Raw genomic sequence first — 18,371 nt, 5'->3', positions numbered from 1 at the left:
TGCAGAGCTCTAGTGGTCTAACAAGGGAATAAATGTACAGTTTTTAGGAGTTCTACACAGTGGTTGTTTGTTCTTTTTTTCTCTAGGTGCCTGTTGGTGATCAGCCCAAGGATATTGAACTTCAAATAAGAGAGCTAATCCTTCAATTCATCAGCAATCCAAATTCAATTATTCTGGCGGTCACAGCGGCTAACACAGATATGGCCACTTCAGAAGCACTTAAAATTGCACGGGAAGTGGATCCAGATGGTAAGCAGCAAGAAAAACTAGATCTTGTAATTCAGCTTCAGCTTTATTTTAAGATTAAAAAAAAAAAACTCAAAAAAACAACAGAAGTTGTTTGAGCAAAAAGAAGTAAGGAAATGTTACTTAATTTCCTGGAAAATGCAATTACTATATTTGCTTAAAGATTTCCAGTTTCAGTCTCTGCAACTCAGAAAATACTGTGATCAATTAATATCTCAAGAGTTTTCTGACTTACAAACAGATCAGAGAACTATTTTAATTGTCCTGTGAGCCACATCTGTTTTCAGAGCAACAAAACGGCATTACGGAATGATGGTGGTTTTGAGATTTTTAGTAGTTTAATCTGTTAGGATGACTTCATGCTTTATTGTCAAATATTTTCTCTTTTGTAAGAGAAAATATGTCATCCTGCGGCAGTAATTATCTGTTTAGATGTTAGTTTGGTGATTTTCGCTAAGAATAAAATTAGTGTGTACTCTTAGTATTCATTTTAGTGTTCCGCATTTGTAGAACAGAACTGACTGATTTGTTTCAATCTAAAAAGGATTGCTTTTATATTTGCCTAATGACTTTGAAACAAATCTGAAGGTACTGGGTGCTGTTGGTATTATTTACTAATAAATGGCACTGTGTAATTTGAAAGACTATGGAAGTGTATACTCTGAATGTACGTATATTGAAATTAGGGGAAAATTTTGTGTTGTTATTCCTTTCTCCTCAAATTCTTCTTCTCATAAAAGTATTATTTCTTACATGCTTTCAAACTACAAGTGTGCTTTGTGGTTTACAGGGTCCACAGCTTCGAGGGAGAATCTCTTCCCTTGGCTGTCTCTTTAGTCAGACTGTCCTGGTTCGAGGCAGCAGACCCTTTCCTTTTCATTTACTCCTGTAAAAGTGGTCAGCTGTGTTTTTTGGATCACTTCCAAAATTCTAAACTTTAAAGGTCTGGAGTGGCAGCTCGTGTTGCAGACTTTGTGGGCACAGTGATATGCAAAGAGAATTTGAGTGACTGTTTCTTCCACAGCGTCTAATATGAAGTTGTTTTAATTCAGAAAACATTGTCACATACTTGACAAAATTCTGTTTCATTAGCAGAAGAAATCCCATGCTGCTTCTTCAGACTCCTCGTACTTTTGGCTCTGTATTTGATGCACAATGCTTGAAGTGGTCCTGTTACCTCTGGGAGCTTCTCCAGTAGTAGTGGTGCTTCAAAAATAGTTTCAGACAGATTGCCATTATGTGTAGTGTTACATATATCCTAGAAATGTGTTCCATTTGCTCACACTTACAGGTCCCCTGCCTGTTTGCCCTAGTCTTCTCCATAAATGCTTAATAGCAACCTCATGTACTATGCAAAAATATTTATTACATTTAACAATTATATAATAAAGGGCTTGAGGTTGACAAGCACCACACATTCTTATGCTGGTCTCTGCTGGTTTGATCTATTACACTTCATGCAACTGTATGAGGAATGTTTTGAATGCTGAGCTTTGAAGACAAGAAATCCCTGTGAATGAGCTTTCCTTTTGGTAGGTCGAAGAACTCTTGCTGTTATCACAAAGCTGGATCTCATGGATGCTGGCACTGATGCTATGGATGTACTCATGGGAAGAGTGATTCCAGTAAAACTTGGCATCATCGGAGTAGTGAACAGGTCTGTCTGGGCACATTTACACTGTTTTTAAGACTTCATAGTAAGACTTGTTTAACCATGAGTATGAATTTAAGAGTAAGGTGACTTGACGTTGAAACAAGCAAGCAAGCAACAAATCTGTTTACTTCTCAAAAATCTCTGTTCTTCTTCTCATCAACCAGCTGCTAATTTAGAAGAAATGTCTCTATTCCTTTTTAGAAGAACTGTAGTGTTATGTCTTCCCACTATTGATTTTTAGCTTGAGGGACATTTTTGAACAGCTGTTCACATTATTGTTAATTCAGCACTAATGGATATTGTATATTAAGGCTAAGCTAGTGCTGACAGCATAGCACTGGCTGTAGTACTTGTTCACTCTTATCTTTTGCATCAGCTAGGTCAAATCTTATGTAATGTAAAGTTTTTTGCTCAGTCTGTATGACTGCTACCTGTACTGATTTACTATCTGTGCTCAGTGGAACAATGGATGAACCCCTTCTTTATTGTCCAAGCAATAGGAGCAATTGTTTTTTTTCTTGTGTAAAGAGAAACCCAGCCCTTCAGATGTCCTGTCAGGCAAAAAAGAAGTGTGAATTGGTTTTACTTTGCACGTTAACTAGTGTGAAACTCTCTTTTAACTTCAGGAGTCAGCTGGATATTAACAATAAGAAGAGTGTAGCCGATTCTATTCGTGATGAATATGGCTTTCTTCAAAAGAAGTATCCCTCCCTAGCCAATCGAAATGGAACTAAGTATCTTGCTAGAACACTGAACAGGTAATCAGTTAAAAAAAAAATAAACGTGTGTGCTTTTCAAGATATGTTGAAATGTAGACCTATGTATGATATATGTTATCATTTGTGTTTACCTTTCCTTTTTACTTTGGTGCCATACAGTAAAACAATAAGGAAAGCTCTGTTTGGTTCCAAATTCAATTTCTGAATTCACTGTAATTTTCCTGAGCAAATGTTTTCCTTTGGTGATTATTTTCTGTCTCATCTCTCTTTTGATGTAGTTGATAAAGCTGAAATTATTCCTTCCTTCTCATGAAGGTCTGTTTTTTATTTTTAGACTGCTTATGCATCATATCAGGGACTGCTTGCCAGAACTGAAAACCAGAATCAATGTTTTAGCTGCTCAGTACCAGTCCCTACTTAACAGCTATGGGGAACCTGTTGAGGACAAAAGTGCCACTTTATTGCAACTCATTACCAAATTTGCCACAGAATATTGCAACACTATTGAAGGAACAGCAAAATACATAGAGACTTCTGAGCTGTGAGTACCAAATGTTTTTTTAGAATTTTGACGACATGGTTAGATTGAGCCTGTAGCCCTTGCTGATTTACATTGGCAATAGTAGTACACTAGAGCGTAATATAGTCAAAAATGTTTGAATATAAGTAATTGTAAAAAAAAAAAAAAAAAAAAAAAAAAAAAAAAAGAGTTAGAGCTTTTTGTCTTCTTTACTAATTTTAGTTACTTTTGTTCTTTCAGGTGTGGTGGAGCCAGAATCTGTTACATCTTTCATGAGACCTTTGGACGAACTTTGGAATCTGTTGACCCTCTAGGTGGCCTTAACACAATTGATATTCTGACTGCCATTAGAAATGCTACTGTGAGTGTTACTCTGTATTTCTGGGTGTTGTTCCTGTGTATACTGCTTCAGTACTGTGTATTAAAAACAGCTGAATGAGTTTGCCTGGGTACTCTGAATCCTGCTTTTTGTTATTTCAAGTGAAAAATACAGCATTCAGATTTGCAGCCGTTACCAGATATGGAATGAGTTTAAGGGAAGTGCTTGCTCGTTTCTGTTGTGTATGAAGCTGAAGCCCAACTTCGGCAACCCGTTGCTGTTATATATTACAGAAAGTGTGCTTAAGGACTGCTTGTCCACTTGTTTGGCTTTAAACACTTCTAGGTGAGCTGTAAAGACTCAGTGTGAGATTTGCAGGCTAGAACACGTTCAGATACTTTCATTCTCTGTGATGGATGTGGCTCTTTAATAGTTAAGTATTTACGTGATGAATTGGTTTTGTCGTGAAGAGGGGAATTGACCGTAAGTTTACTTTTAAATGTTGCAATATAAGGAATGTTCACTCCTTAGAACTTGACTGAACAAACAAGTCAGCTTTTGTATTGAGTTCTTTTTGGTGCAGGCAGACGGATGTGTTTTAGCACAGTCAGCGATTATTGAGAGTTGGGAGACATCAGATACTTGCAGCAATGAAATGTGTGCATGCTGTTGTCCTTCTGTAAATCTAAAACAGCATTCAGTGACTGATTAATTGTATTGGTCTGTAAGGTCATAAATTATCCCCAACATTGACACAGTGACGCTGCACCACAAGTGTATTTAACAGCAAACCCAGCTGTCATGCAGTGAGAATTATATGGCCAGGAACGCTAAATAGTGGTACCTGTTCTGTCTGCTGAAAATTGGGAAGAGAATGTTTTAGTCTTTCTTATAAATTTCAGTTAAACTTTGATCCATAAATCTGAAAAGAATTATTCATGGTTGTAAGATTAGGTGGAAATGCTCAAGGTTTGACAGGGATGCTGGTTAATTATTGTTTAACACTAAATTAGTCTTACAGGCATTTTCTGTGTTTCTTTAGTCTGTAAACCTTTTTAAATTTCAATATTCTTATAACAGGTGTTACTCTCACATTGGCAAGGCCTATTCTCAGTGTTCTGGGTGTGAACACTGTGACCTGATCTATTATGGGCTTCATCAGAAACCCAAGAATATAAATATTCTTTGTTTTATTATACAATTTAGCAACTTCTGCTGTCCTTTTAAACTAGGGACCTCGTCCTGCCTTGTTTGTTCCTGAAGTTTCATTTGAATTGCTGGTTAAAAGGCAAATCAAACGTTTAGAAGAGCCCAGCCTTCGCTGTGTGGAGCTGGTTCATGAAGAAATGCAGAGAATTATACAACATTGTAGTAATTACAGTACACAGGTAAAAATACATGTATTTGAATTGTGTTACCAATTATTGGGCATTTCCCACCCTTCCTTCTCTCCTACCCCCCTCTCCCCCCAAAAGGGAAAAAAAAAAAAAGTCTTACCAGTAAATATTTGTTTTTAGGAGTTACTGCGGTTTCCCAAGTTACACGATGCCATAGTTGAAGTAGTAACCTGTCTTCTGCGTAGAAGACTTCCTGTCACAAATGAAATGGTAATTTTTCATGTTTTATAATGTTGCTGGAAAAAGTGTATGTTTTCTGGACTTTTCTATGATGCTTCTGTTTGCTTTGTAATGTCTGGAACCCAAATTATTAAAAGAATCACAGCTCATATTTGTTAAATGGCGAACTGTTTAATAGCTGCATTGTTTAAAGCTTGTACTATAGAAGAAGATAGATTAAAAAACCAAAAGGATGATGGTAGGGCTATGTTGGAATTTTTCAAGAAGATTTTACCAAAACTTGGATTTAAAACCTCCTAATCTTTCTGATGTAGGTATATTTACCTTCCCTGTAACAGAAACTATGTGTTTACTGTAGTCAAAGATGCAGTGATTAAAAACTTAAATTACAATCTTTTTTTCTATTTGTTTCAAAGGGAAGGTCAAGATAAAGTGTTGTTTTCACTTTTAATGCCCTTTAGCTAATGAGAGCTCAAAATTCCATTTCTGTCTTTAGGTAAATATGTTCTAATATACTAGTATATTTAGTGCTTGTTGTGCTAGTTCCTTGTTGGGAGTAAACATACTCTGTATATATGTGTGTATGTTTGATATGAAAAGCAAACAAATTTTGTTCTGTGTGCAAATAGTGAAACGTTTCTCATTGTTTCAGGAGATGTAGGCGGCTTGGTTCCATATAGTTTACACTCCTTAAATTGCTGAGTTTTGTTTATTTCTTGCTGGAGAGGGGTTAGCTTAACAAAGCTAACAAGTTAAACTGATACATGTTTCAAAAAACCTGAAGATCTGAGTGCATTGCAGGGACAGAATGAATTACTTTCTCGCTTTCTTCACAGTCAGAATTTCAGTGTCTTTGGGGAAGTAACAACAGTCTTTAGCTGAGGACAGTTACAATGTACAATGTAAAACTGCCTAGGCAGTTAGACTAGCATTGTAGGTCATTGTTCTTTGCCTCTGTTAGACCTATTGAATTTGTGTGAATGTCCTTTCATTGCAGGTTCATAATTTAGTGGCTATTGAGTTAGCCTATATCAATACCAAACATCCTGACTTTGCTGATGCCTGTGGGTTAATGAATAACAACATCGAGGTAAGAAAATACATCTCTGTGAAGAATAGTTGAATATTTGGAAGTAAAGAGGTTTGGTTATATTACAATGTGGCGTACACCTACTTTGTGAATGTTTGATTTATTAGATTTGTATTGCCTATTACGTTCAGAACCTGTGGTTGATATTTTGCTGCAAACAGTTCTGCCTCTGCGTGTCTTTGAAAAATAAGATGGGCACCAGAGTAGTGGCTATTAAATGAGATTTTTGGAAGGGAAACCTTAAAAAGATAGTCTTACACTTACAAAGTTAGCCTTTCTGTTTTGCACACTTAGTTTTGATTGGTAATCGCTGTTGCTGTCATAATCCTATGGAAGCAGTTGTTCTACGAGTGGTTTATGGAATTCTTTCTCGAAGCGTGATTTTTGTTGCAGTATTTCAACCATCTGCCCGAGAGCTTGCTAATATTCTTGTGTTCGCTTGTTTATCCAACGCACTTTTTCATAGTAGCATTCTTTTTTAAATGCTTATATTGTCATTTCTGCTTGTTAGTTCTAACTTCTTGCTTTCTGTTATATATTTTGTATTGACTGGTTGTGCAATTGATTGAAGAGCAGCCTACCAAGGTAAATTCTAGTTCAGGTACAATGTCTGCACAAACTGCTGTGAGTATGAGAATTAGGACTTGTCAAGTTGAACTTATGAAATTATTGTATAATTGTGTTACCTAAATTAGTTCTTTTTCCAACATCTTCCTGAACAGGACATTGAACATTTTGAAGAAACAGAGCATGTAAAACATCTTATCTTTATTCAGTGGAGAATCGATTATTAATTTCAAGAAAAATCAAGTTTTTGTTTGTTCTGATCACTTCAAATTCTGTTTTGTTGTAAAGCTAATGCTTCCTTTTGGGCTAATCAGAGTTAACTATGCTGGATGCGAAATCAAATCCTTTTGGATTATTTTGAAGATGTAATGCTTAATGAAGGTCGTGGGGAACCTATGCTGAGCCAAACTGCTTAGCTTTGATCCTGTCTTTTAAAGGCTCTGGTCTTGATTATGAAGAGTGTTGCAAAAAGTTTTGCAGAAGTATTTATGTTGAAAGTTTACCACATAATCAGTCTAGTTTCATGCAAACAACCGAGGCTTTTATAGGATTGTAGTATAGTTACAAAGCACTAGATGAGATTAAACTAGTAGTGTTTGTTTGTCTTGAAAATTTCAAGTCATCTGTAACATATGGATGTATAATTGAAGTCTTGCTGGATTGTTTTTAAAGGAACAACGGCGCAACAGGTTAGCCCGGGAATTGCCTTCTTCTGTGCCACGAGACAAGGTGAGTAAATGTTGGTTTTTATTTGTTTGTTTATTTTCAGTGTAATGCACTCTCCTTTGATCTAATCTAAATGCTGGAAGCTTTGATGTGCTGCCCTAGTAACACGCTGGGAAGCTTCCAAGTATTGACTTTTTTCTTTCGATTTCATGAGATGGAAGTAGAATGCTTTTTCTTCTTCCAAAGATGCAGTTTTTGTGGGTTTTAAATTGGAGATTTCTGAGGACTTACCTATAAATCTATCTCAATATTACACATATTACTTGAATGTCATTTCAGATGAGGCTTCATATGTTTGCAGATACTAAAGATGAGGTCAGAACATGAATGCTTATATTTGTGGCTGTGACACTGATATTGAAAGATAAACAACTAACTTAAAGTATTTATTGTGCCAGCACAGTGACTTGTTTTTTAAAGTCACTCTAAGACTGCAATTTTAGTGCTGCCTTATTTTCTTTGGGAGAAGATAGAGGAGATAAAGTTGTTAGCACACAACTGGATTATGATGATCAGCTATCTCTGGAGCTTGGATACCGAGCATCATGAAAATGTTGCCTTGTGGAAATGAAAAGTCTGACAGTCAGCTAGGATTTTAGGCAGTCGTGTGTTTAGTATTCTGTGAAGTACTTTGAATTTGAATGCACAGAATATGGTTTAAGCTTATCATTATAATAGGTGTTAGTACAGCTGATAGAAATCAATTCTTTAAGTTTCTTAGCTTAAAAAGTATGATAAAGTCTCAGAGCGGACTTCAATATCACTGCCTCTAGTCTGTAGAAGGCAGCTGATGGATTAACCAAGAATATAAGGTAGCTATTTAGAGATTGCTTTCACTGCTGTTTGTTCTTCTTTTAGTTGACTTCGTATTTAAATTGTCAGTGTAGGAGCTGAAATGAAATTGAAGGACAAGATAAACCAAAACTCCCCACCTGTCTTGAACATGCTTTTTTTCTCAGCTTATATTACTGTGCTGCTTGCAAATCCAAAATATTTTCTTTTCTGGATTAAAAAAAACCAAACAAACATAATATATATTTTAGAAGCTAAAAGTGCATGAATTTGCCAGGTAGATTTGGTGGTCTTCAGTTGAATATTTTTTTTCCCTCCCTGCATTTTTTTTTTTACCTTCTTTAGTCTACTAAAGCTCCAGGTGCATTGCCACCTGCTTCCCAGGAGACTGTTACTGCTGCTTCTGCTGAGGCTGATGGCAAGGTCTGTCTTGATTTTTCCTATAAGCACTGCATGCCAATTGATGTTGTGGTGCACCTCAGGTACTACAGGAAGCAGTCTGTGTTTAGTGCTCTGTCCCTAATAACAAAATGGCTGTAGACTACTTGACATTTCATGATGATAGTATGCACAGTGGTAAGTAAATATGTGCAACTAGGTGGCAAAGCCACTGCTTTCTGTTTAAACTCTTGGTTGCAATCTATTGTTGTCAATTGCTTGTTTGGTGCAACAGTACTGTAATCCAAGTTTTTCAGCATGGTTGTTAAACTGCATGTTTTTAATGTGTTGACAGTTAAAGAAGAACAGAAGATAAACTAAAAATGTGAGTTTCCTGCTTCCTGCAGGGAATCCTTACAGGCTTTGTTAGAACTGAGCCCCCTTCTTGTTGTCTGACATTAACTGTTCACTTCTATGTGTGAAATGTATTTTGTAGTGTCTTTTTGCACTTCAGGTCTGTTGTCATGTTAAAATAACAGCTCAGTACTGTAAAGACTTTTTTGCTAATTGATTTCATTGAAGTCACAGAAGATGGAGTGTCACAAATTTGTGTAGTAGGAGTAACTAAGAAGACTCAGGCTTTCTGCTTTACTGCGTATGTATGTTCTGCTTCTAGTGCAAAGCTGTCATTTCTGTCCTGATTAAAGTGCTTAAAGTCAAAATCTAGTCAGCAGTAGAACTTTAACTATGATTTTGGTCAAAGTTTTATTGGTTCTGATATGCTGCAAACATCTAAAAAGAAATCAGGAGCTGTAGTGAAGATAGTGTTGTGACTGCAGAAGTTGCAGGAAACTGCCAAATTTGGTTTGATTTGTGTTTCCCACAGACCTTGTTCTTTATTAAGTGGTGTATACTCTGGTGCTTTGTTTCTTGTGGAAGAATGTAGCTTTCTGAAACTGCTTTGGAGATGAAGCATGCTCCACAGTAATAATGAATGGGCGAGGTACAGGGATTTTTGCCACTCTGAATAGCTTTCTTAAAATCAGGAAGAGCGATGGAGCTTTCCTTATCAATGGTTATCTGTCGTTAGCAGAGGTTCATTTGAATTCTTATAATGTATTTTGTATTTCTCTGAACAGCAGTGCAATTTTATTAGACTTCTGAAAAATTCTGTAGAATGGTTTGGGTTGGAAGGGACCTTTTAAGATCATCCAGTTCCAACCCCCTGCTATAGGCAGGGATACCTCCCTCTAGACCTGGTTGCTCAAAGCCCCATCCAGCTTGGCCCTGAATGCTTCCAGGGAGGGGGTATTCACAGCCTCAGTGGGCAACCTGCTCCAGTGTCTCACCACCCTCACAGTAAAGAGTTTCTTCCTAATATCTAGTCTAAATCTACCCTCTTCCAGTTTAAAGCCATTTCCCCTTGTCCTATCACTACGTGCCTTTCTAAAAAGTGCCTCCCTAGCTTTCCTGTAGGTCCCCATTCAGGTACTGGTTTCCTCCTCATATGCAGCCATTTGTACTCCATTTGCCATTCCCTCACTCTTTAGACCTGAGATCAGCCTGTAGCAGTGGTTTAGTTATAAACACAATAGATGGTTCTACCTCAATTCCTCCTATTCCTGAAGGAAGACATAAGTAGTAGCAGTTCAGAGCCTTTAATGGCCAGCACGGAGTTTACAATGAACTGTTGTTGTTTGTTTCTTTGTTTTTTACAGTACGTAGTTAATAGAACAGCTGCTAGGCTTATGGGAAAGTACAAAACAAAAATTACTACTGTTCTACATCAGAATAATTTCTTTTTTCATTTAATACTGATCTAACATGTATCATTTGCTAATATATTTGTCCAGTATTTCTAATATGTAAGAGTTGGGTATTATGTCCTCTTCTCAGAAGAACAGGGTCATTCTTTCCCTGGAATGGAAACTGTACTTCCCAGACAGTGCTATCTTCACTTCCAGAAGACTGAGATTTTTCTTTTTTAATTTGGTACCAAAAAGCCTTCTGTAACATGAAGTCTGGCCACACAAGTACATTCATAGCTTTGGTACCTGGAAACATAAACATGCATATATTTCATTTATTTCATAACCTGTTATTGTAAAGAACATTGGTTTCTATACAGAGTTTAAATACACTGAAGTCTTTCAAGAGCTTGTGGTGAATCTGAATGATCCTGATAGTGTAGGTTATATTACTCCAAGAACATGTGGTAAAAGCCAATAGATTTAGAAAGACTGTATTTCAGAAGTGATCTGTAAACGTTAAGCTCATTTGTGCAAGGAATTTCATACCGTTATTAGGAAGAATGCAAATTAAAAAAGCTTTCATTTTACTGATATTTTACACTCACTAATGGATTGAAAATGTCCTTCTAATCAGCCTCCCAAAGGGGAAACAAAAATGGGGGCTGTGACGAGCAGAATGTAGAAATAAAAATACACATATGAAAATAGTATTTTAATTGAGTCTTTATTACCTGCAGCTTAGTAATAACAAATTTGCTTTGTAGCGCTCGAGTTTTAACTCTCATATTTTTCTTTGTGTTGTTTGTGCAGGCTGCTGCTGGAGCAGGAGATGTATCTCAGGAGTCTGGAACAGGCAGCTGGAGAGGAATGCTGAAACCCTCAAAAGCAGAGGAGGTATCAGCAGAGGAAAAATCAAAACCCGCTGCAGCTCTTCCTGCTAGTCCACAAAAAGGACATGCTGTAAACCTATTAGATGTGGTGAGTGTCATGAAAGACACATACTTCCTCTCTGTAGTTAAGGCTCAGGAAATAAGAGAATTCGTATATTTACCTTGTGACTTTGCTACTTGTATGTATCTTCACGAATAATGACCACTATAGAAACAGGGAGCTCTAGCCCCTCTATTTTCCCTTTGTTCACCTTTGTAGTTTTAGCCTACAGTTTTGGATAATTGGCTTCCTTTCACAAATTTCTGTGCAAGTGAAATCCTTATCTACATCACTTCTTCAACAGAAGCAAATCTCAGCTCATCTCAATTTAGCTGCCTGTTCATTTTTGCTTTAGTTGGCATTTTTCAGACTAGAGGAAAAGAATAATTTAAATTAGAATTAGATGGAGATTCTTAAAGTCTTGGTAGAACTTACTTCTTTTGGTGAGCTTTCAGTTTCAAAGATCTGGATTTTGATGTCTCTAGGTCAACAGTAGACTAGGGTTGCAAGACAGATTACATGTATCAAATTACCAGACTAAAAGAGCAAAAAAAAAAAAAACAAGTTTTGGTCTCCCTCAGTTTGAGTTTTATTTACCTATGCAAGTGATCGGAATTTAACATGGGGTTTCTTTTTTTTTTTTCCACACAGCCTGTACCTGTTGCGCGCAAACTTTCTGCCCGTGAGCAGCGAGATTGTGAAGTGATTGAACGACTCATTAAATCTTATTTCCTTATTGTCAGAAAGAATATTCAGGACAGGTAAAACAAAACTACCTAGACGTGTTTAAGCCATACAAATGTTGTGATATCTCAGGCGTCATGTGTATAATCTTGCTTTCTTATAAAACTTACCCCTCACAGAATTAAGAAGGCTGAAGTAGTACTTTGTTTTTTTTCTAACAGTTTTAAATCTGCGTTATATTGATGTAAGTGGTTCAATTAGTTGGTTAGGAGGTGGCAGTTTTTCTAAAAGATGCTGCAATTCAGATGGATGATTTTAAGCAAATAACTGGAATAAACTCTGGGTGTTATGTAGCAATAGTAGAATGTAGCTTTGTTGTCCTTTCTGTTTCCGATAGGGACTGCTGTGGCTAAGTTTTCTAGTCCTTAGCTGTATGGATGGAAACAACAGGAGGCATTTCCATAGTACATAACTACAGACAGGCTTTAAAAAATTAAGCTTATTAATTGTAATATTCCCCTCCCAAGTGAAGAATGGTGTAATGCTTAATTTCCCTTGTGTCTTTGCAGAAAAACATACCTTTTGTTTTCTTACATAGAGGAAACTGTGGGGAGGAATCTGCAAACTAGAGTTTTGAACAAATTTGTAAGGTCATGGGAGTTTTGTTCGGTCCAGAAAATTAAGTAATATTCTCTTCAACACAATTTTTAATATTTCACAGTAGGAAATCGCTATGTTAACCTTAATTTTATTGGTGTGTTAGTATTAGTAGTGTTACCTCTTTGTGTGCTGTAAACAAACCCTTTACATTCTTTGCAAAAATGCATCTTTGTAAAAATGCAGCAAAAATGCTGCATCTCAAGCATTGTAAATTTGATGCATTAAAACATCCTGACCTACTTCAGAAATATTTTTAAGAAATATCTTTTGATGACTGTACTCTTGTCCATCCCACATCACACTTGCAAAGGTGATTCAGTCTCTTATTTGGAAGATTCAGAGCTGCGTTGGGTTTGATACCAGAGTTTTGCTTTCACTCTTAGCCAGGCAACTCCCAGAATATTTTGGACTTCTTAAGTTCTTCTTTTGGTAGAACTTGAAATGCATTGGCTTGAAAAGAGGATGTAAAATGAATTATTTCACTATTAATAGACCTATATGGTCTCATCATGGTTTCCCAGAAGTCACTCCACAGCTGAGCAATAAAGAACCTTAAAGCAGTAGAGCATAGTGGGGAAAATTCCCAGCCAAATGTGGGAGTATGATTCCAAAAGCTGAGATGAGTTGATGGATCTAGGTTCATCTTGGATCTAACTGGTTAGACTTGCATGCGCTCTGGAAAAAAAGTGCATTCTTTTGAGCAAAACCTCTTGATCTGCCTAGGATAATGGTTTTGATTTGGATTTAGCACTGTGGGCACATGAGATCACATGGGATCATGGCCTAATGAGTCTGTACTGACTGTACGTCAGCTCCCAGTCTACGCTGGTTGTAAAATATTACTTACAGTGTTGCATTAACGAAGTGGTTGTTTAAACTGATATTTCTTATTTATCAACTGGGAAGGACTGTTGATATTTTCATTGTCAGTTGCTGCTGTTCTGATGAAATAACTCGAGGTGCAGTTATTTGATTTTTTGATCCTCTGTTTATATCTTCAGATTCTGGTACTGTTCTAATATAGTGATTTTATTTTACCTGTGCTCATGTAAATATTTTTGCCCACCTTTTCAGAAAAGTATTCCCACACATATCTTAAGTCCCCAAGAAAATCAGGTTCTAGCAGGTTCAGTAATTGTATTTATTTATTTTTCCCAGGAATTTTAGCAGCATGGAAATCAGCTAAAACCATGGTTTCATTGGGGGTATTGTTACCTAACATAAAACTGAAAAATGTTGCTCTACAGATTCTGTGGCCTTTTTCTGAAGGATTGTTCTTGAATCTCATTGATTGCTGCTTGCTTCCATTGTAAACAAACACATTTTGCACACTTCAACTCCATTTGCTGTTGTAAATTGCCCTTATGCTGCGTAGTCTTCTGTTAGAGATTATACGGGCTTGTATTTGAAAAGGAATCCTGCTTTCAGTTGATCTGATTAGATATATCAATCCTTTCTTTGACTCTTTCCTTTCTCATGTACACATAAATGTTGATTCAAGAGTGACATACCCTTTTTGTCATGCCTAGCACAGTGGAGATTTGATTTCTGATCCTTAGCAGAAAAAAAGTAATTTACTTTTAATGTGCTTTTTACAGTATATATTCATGTCCTTTACAATACAGCCATCCCATGTGGAAGAAATTCATCTTTTAAACTGCACGAGATACTTGATTTACTTGAGATAGAAAGCTTTTACGTATGTTAGTGGTAGATTCCTGGTAGTCTGAGCCAAGGTTCTGTGAAGCTGCTTGCTTACGTTGGGGATTCTTTGATCTAGGCCTGGTTCTGAGTATTATGTCCTGAAGAAACAATCCTTGTGTGCTTGCAGTGTGCCAAAGGCAGTGATGCATTTTCTGGTGAACCACGTGAAAGACACTCTTCAGAGTGAGCTGGTGGGCCAGCTGTATAAATCCTTGCTGTTGGATGACCTTCTGACGGAATCTGAAGACATGGCGCAGCGCAGAAAAGAGGCAGCTGACATGCTAAAGGTATTGGGGGGGGGAAAAAAAAGATATGATCAGGGGCTTATGGGAACAGTTGACGAAACCAAAACCATGTAAATGCTAGATTTTGTTTCCGATCACTTGCTCGTATTTAACTTTCCTTTATTGTGCTCAGTAGTTCTTTTCTGGGAAATTGATTACAGTGTTTTGACTGTTGTTCCCATCTTACAGTGCTTCACATGGCCTACGGGCTTGGAGGATCTAGAGAGTTCCCTGTAATATGAGCAGTGGAAAAGCTGAGGCTCAGTTATTGTGATCACAGTGTATGTCTGTATCAGTGAATTTGGGATGTACTAGTGTTTAAAAAAAAAACAAAAAACCTCTTCATTTCTTCATTATTTAGTTATGTGATGTATCAATCTGCTACAGCTGCAGCAAAAGTGCTTCTTTGGATTGAACCATATAGAAAAGAATGCCTCTCAGATAACAGTGAAGCTTCACTAAAGAAGTAGCGAGAGGTGCTTCTCTCTTGTGGACAGAACAGTCTGTTCAAGCAGTGCACGTTTGAGAGATCAGATGCCCTGAGATTCTGCTTATCCAAGATGCCTGTAGCAAGTTTAGTCTTTGCATCTATATGATAAATGCTCTTGAGTGAGGGGAAGTGTCTTAAAACTGTAAAGTTCATCGGACCAAACTCAACTCTGGATTTCTCCAGATTGGAATAATACTTCAGTATTAGTTGGTATTCTGAGCTTAAACCAAAACAGTTTAAATTTCTGAAGTTTAGCAGGCTAGACTGTAATGACTGCACCTGAATACAGAGATAATAGAAATGTAGTTTCCCCCTCTTTTTTATGGGGGATATTCAAAGCATTAAAACTGTGATGGTGAAAGGTCTGCTCTTGAGAATTTATGTATGTATATACACGTACAAAATGTTAAGATAAGCATGTGTTATTGGGAACACTTAAGCATGTTAATGTTGCTCAGAACGATGATAGTTCTTTTTGCTTAAAACTAGAAATGCAGTTTTAAAATAACTCAGTTCTCATCTCTCTAGAGAGACAATTTAGTTATACCTTTGCTAATGTCTTAGCACTAGCTGCTGTTTTGTAGTATTTCTCACTTGTGTGATCTTTTGCAGATGGAAGGTTCCATAGTTGTTTACCAATGTCCTTGCAGCTTGCTACCACTAATGAAAATGACTGGCTTTGATTTAAATCCTAATGTCACGCTTTCTGACTGCCATCCTTGCTAGAAATCTTTTCAGAAATACTAACTAACTTGTCTCTTTTTATCTCTCTGTGTGCAGGCCTTGCAGCGAGCCAGTCAAATCATTGCAGAGATTCGGGAGACACATCTTTGGTGAAGACTGTACCAGCCACGCTATTTATATGCATTGGAGGTTACACTGACTTCAAAATTGCTAGGCATGGTATACGGAGTAGAATTTTTATTTATGAACTCTTATCTGTGTACTGCAACTGTGTAAATCTGCTCATGTAAAGACAGTTGGTTTGATTTGCAAACAGAAAAATATGCTGTATTTTGCAAAATAAGTCGTATTTAATCCACATAATAAATGGCTCTAAATGTTTCCTTACCAGCTTTCTGGTGCAAATTAAAGCAGACCAAGTCTACTGTCTCAATGACAGGCTCATTTGAACTTGGGGAAAAACACTGAAGTTCCAGTGCCTGACTTGCTAAACAGGTTGCCTGTGGTTAAGATGGACAGTGTAGTCTTGTGGCATAGTTTTGAGCTGCTTTTACAATAGAAGTTTAAATACTGTGAAGAGACGAGAGCACCAAGTATTTTCTTTCATGAATATATTGCATGCACTATGAGAGATGGAGGTGTCAATTTTATAGCACAGTAGAGATGTCTACCGTATTGCTACATATGTGTGTCCCCATTTCTTTCCGAATGTTGAAACTGCAGACAAAATTCTGAACTTCATTTAATGGAGTATCATGTTGGATGAATCAGCCTGGAGCTTGCGAACAAGTAGCGGCCTACTCACAAGTGGGCGCCAAGTTGTTGACGTGCACTGGAGCTTGCGTAAAAATGTTGGGGTTTATAATCAGGTACAAGAACACCTTGCCCTTCCTCCCCCTTGGGACCAAGCCCCTGGACCATCCAATAGTAAATTTGTTCTGGCACAACTGAAAAAAAAAAAAAAATAATAAAAATGGATTTCAAAACTGTTATGGGATAACAAGTGTTTTTTTCAAAAGCAGATGAAGTTGGCCAGGGAGAAGGGGATCCCCACAACTTATTACCAAACTTTGGAAGATAGGACAGTATGAAAGAATGCCTGTGAGATTGGAATATTTATGCTAGAGATCACAGTTACTTTTAAGGAAATTGTACTGTAAGTAGCTTTTTTCTTTTTTTTTTTTTTGAAGACAATCACATTAGGAAACCTTAAGTTGGAAATTGAGTTGTTTTCTTCTGATTGTAATTCATAAAGTCAAACACTGTTCGCACTAACCTTTAAAGGGTAAGCATTTTAATTTTTATGAATAAAAAAATTATTTAAATTCCAGCCAGCGCACTTGCATGTACTTTTCAAACAGATCTACTTTTTTTGTATAAAGTAAAAGATGTGTACTGTGGTGTTGCTGATATTTTTATCCTTAACACAACTTGCATGTGAAAAATGAGACACTGCTGCTAACAGCCATGGTCTGCTTTCAGTATGTTGGGCCAGTACCATGAGGTTTTTATTCCCCTCTTCAGTTCCTCTTTCATTTCATCCATTAGCAGAAACTGAACTCCTCTTGTAAGCTGCTAAAGATTGAAAATTCAAAACCTGTTAAGGTCCCAGTTTCCAACAAGACCTGTTTTAAACATATATTTTTTTTCACATAATATTTTTGAGTTTGGCATCACTATATACACAAGGAGTTAAGTCTCACCTGCAATTCTTGTTATTTTATGCATGATCTGAAGTAATTCACACAGGACACAGAAACATAACCTGTATTTTTAAACAGCCTAAAAAATCACAATGCGTATGTTATGTATAATGAATACAAAGGAAGTAATTGTAACTTCTCACTTCTTATTCAGGGATGGTAGTTCTCAAATTTAAGAAACGTGATTGTAATGAAGTGCAAGCCACTTCTCAAGTGAATTTTAGCGAACAGCGAAAGCTTTTAAGAATTTTGTCAAAATCATTACATTTGTAGTTGGAATTCCCTAGCATCTCCTTCCCTTGTACTTTTAGCATCTAAGAAATACGTTTTCAACAAAGTAGAACTGTCCCTAAACAAATGGCTACCTATGTTTTAACTCCCAAATGTCAATCAACAGTCTGTTGTCAAGGGATATGCTCAACTGCGAAGTTTTCAAGTGCTACATAAAACAAATGAGTTCTGTCTATTTAAGACGTCTTGCAAGTGATAACTGGCTCTGTAATGTCATGTGAAGTCTCCAAAAAGTTCATCTGTTTTTTATAATTTTTATTTTTTTTGTTTTACAAACATTTTTAATTTGGTAATGTTTAAGTGCCAAGAAATGAACTTATCATCCTCAATGCAAATCTTGAAAAATCTATGCTGTAACAATCCTGTTATTAAATAAACAGATACTATACAAAATGAATTATCCCAGAAATAAAGTTTTGAACTCACTTTTAGTTCAGGTGCCAGGACTGTATGCCCTTACAAGTTTATAGAATAGCTAAGAATACTTACACAGCCTTAAGTTTGCTCTTGCCCTCCTGTAATTCGTCATTTTTAGTTCTTGTAACAGGTGCTGTATTTGTGCAAGTAGTAGGGTTGACAGGCTGCTGGTGGCCATTAATTGT

General features: G+C 36.7%; 1 protein-coding gene across 4 annotated transcripts in view; it reads left to right on the top strand.

Moving 5' to 3' along the window:
* Positions 1-18,169, top strand: part of DNM1L (dynamin 1 like) — a 37,188-nt gene extending 19,019 nt beyond the window's left edge. For 2 of the 4 annotated variants that reach the window (XM_021388814.1, XM_021388819.1), the window contains 15 exons: positions 87-249; positions 1,783-1,903; positions 2,527-2,658; positions 2,954-3,160; positions 3,380-3,500; positions 4,691-4,846; positions 4,976-5,065; positions 6,033-6,125; positions 7,365-7,421; positions 8,556-8,637; positions 9,907-9,911; positions 11,150-11,317; positions 11,921-12,030; positions 14,445-14,604; positions 15,872-18,169. In XM_021388814.1, coding sequence (XP_021244489.1) covers positions 87-249; positions 1,783-1,903; positions 2,527-2,658; positions 2,954-3,160; positions 3,380-3,500; positions 4,691-4,846; positions 4,976-5,065; positions 6,033-6,125; positions 7,365-7,421; positions 8,556-8,637; positions 9,907-9,911; positions 11,150-11,317; positions 11,921-12,030; positions 14,445-14,604; positions 15,872-15,928 — 1,722 coding nt within the window. In that variant the 3' untranslated portion in view covers positions 15,929-18,169. The remainder of the gene's footprint in view (positions 1-86; positions 250-1,782; positions 1,904-2,526; positions 2,659-2,953; positions 3,161-3,379; positions 3,501-4,690; positions 4,847-4,975; positions 5,066-6,032; positions 6,126-7,364; positions 7,422-8,555; positions 8,638-9,906; positions 9,912-11,149; positions 11,318-11,920; positions 12,031-14,444; positions 14,605-15,871) is intronic. The other 2 variants (XM_021388791.1, XM_021388802.1) reach the window with 1 other exon arrangement.

The sequence above is a fragment of the Numida meleagris genome, chromosome 1 (genome assembly GCF_002078875.1).
Source record: "Numida meleagris isolate 19003 breed g44 Domestic line chromosome 1, NumMel1.0, whole genome shotgun sequence".
NCBI classification, from domain to species: Eukaryota; Metazoa; Chordata; class Aves; order Galliformes; family Numididae; genus Numida; species Numida meleagris.
This window is presented reverse-complemented; position numbering and strand designations above follow the sequence as displayed.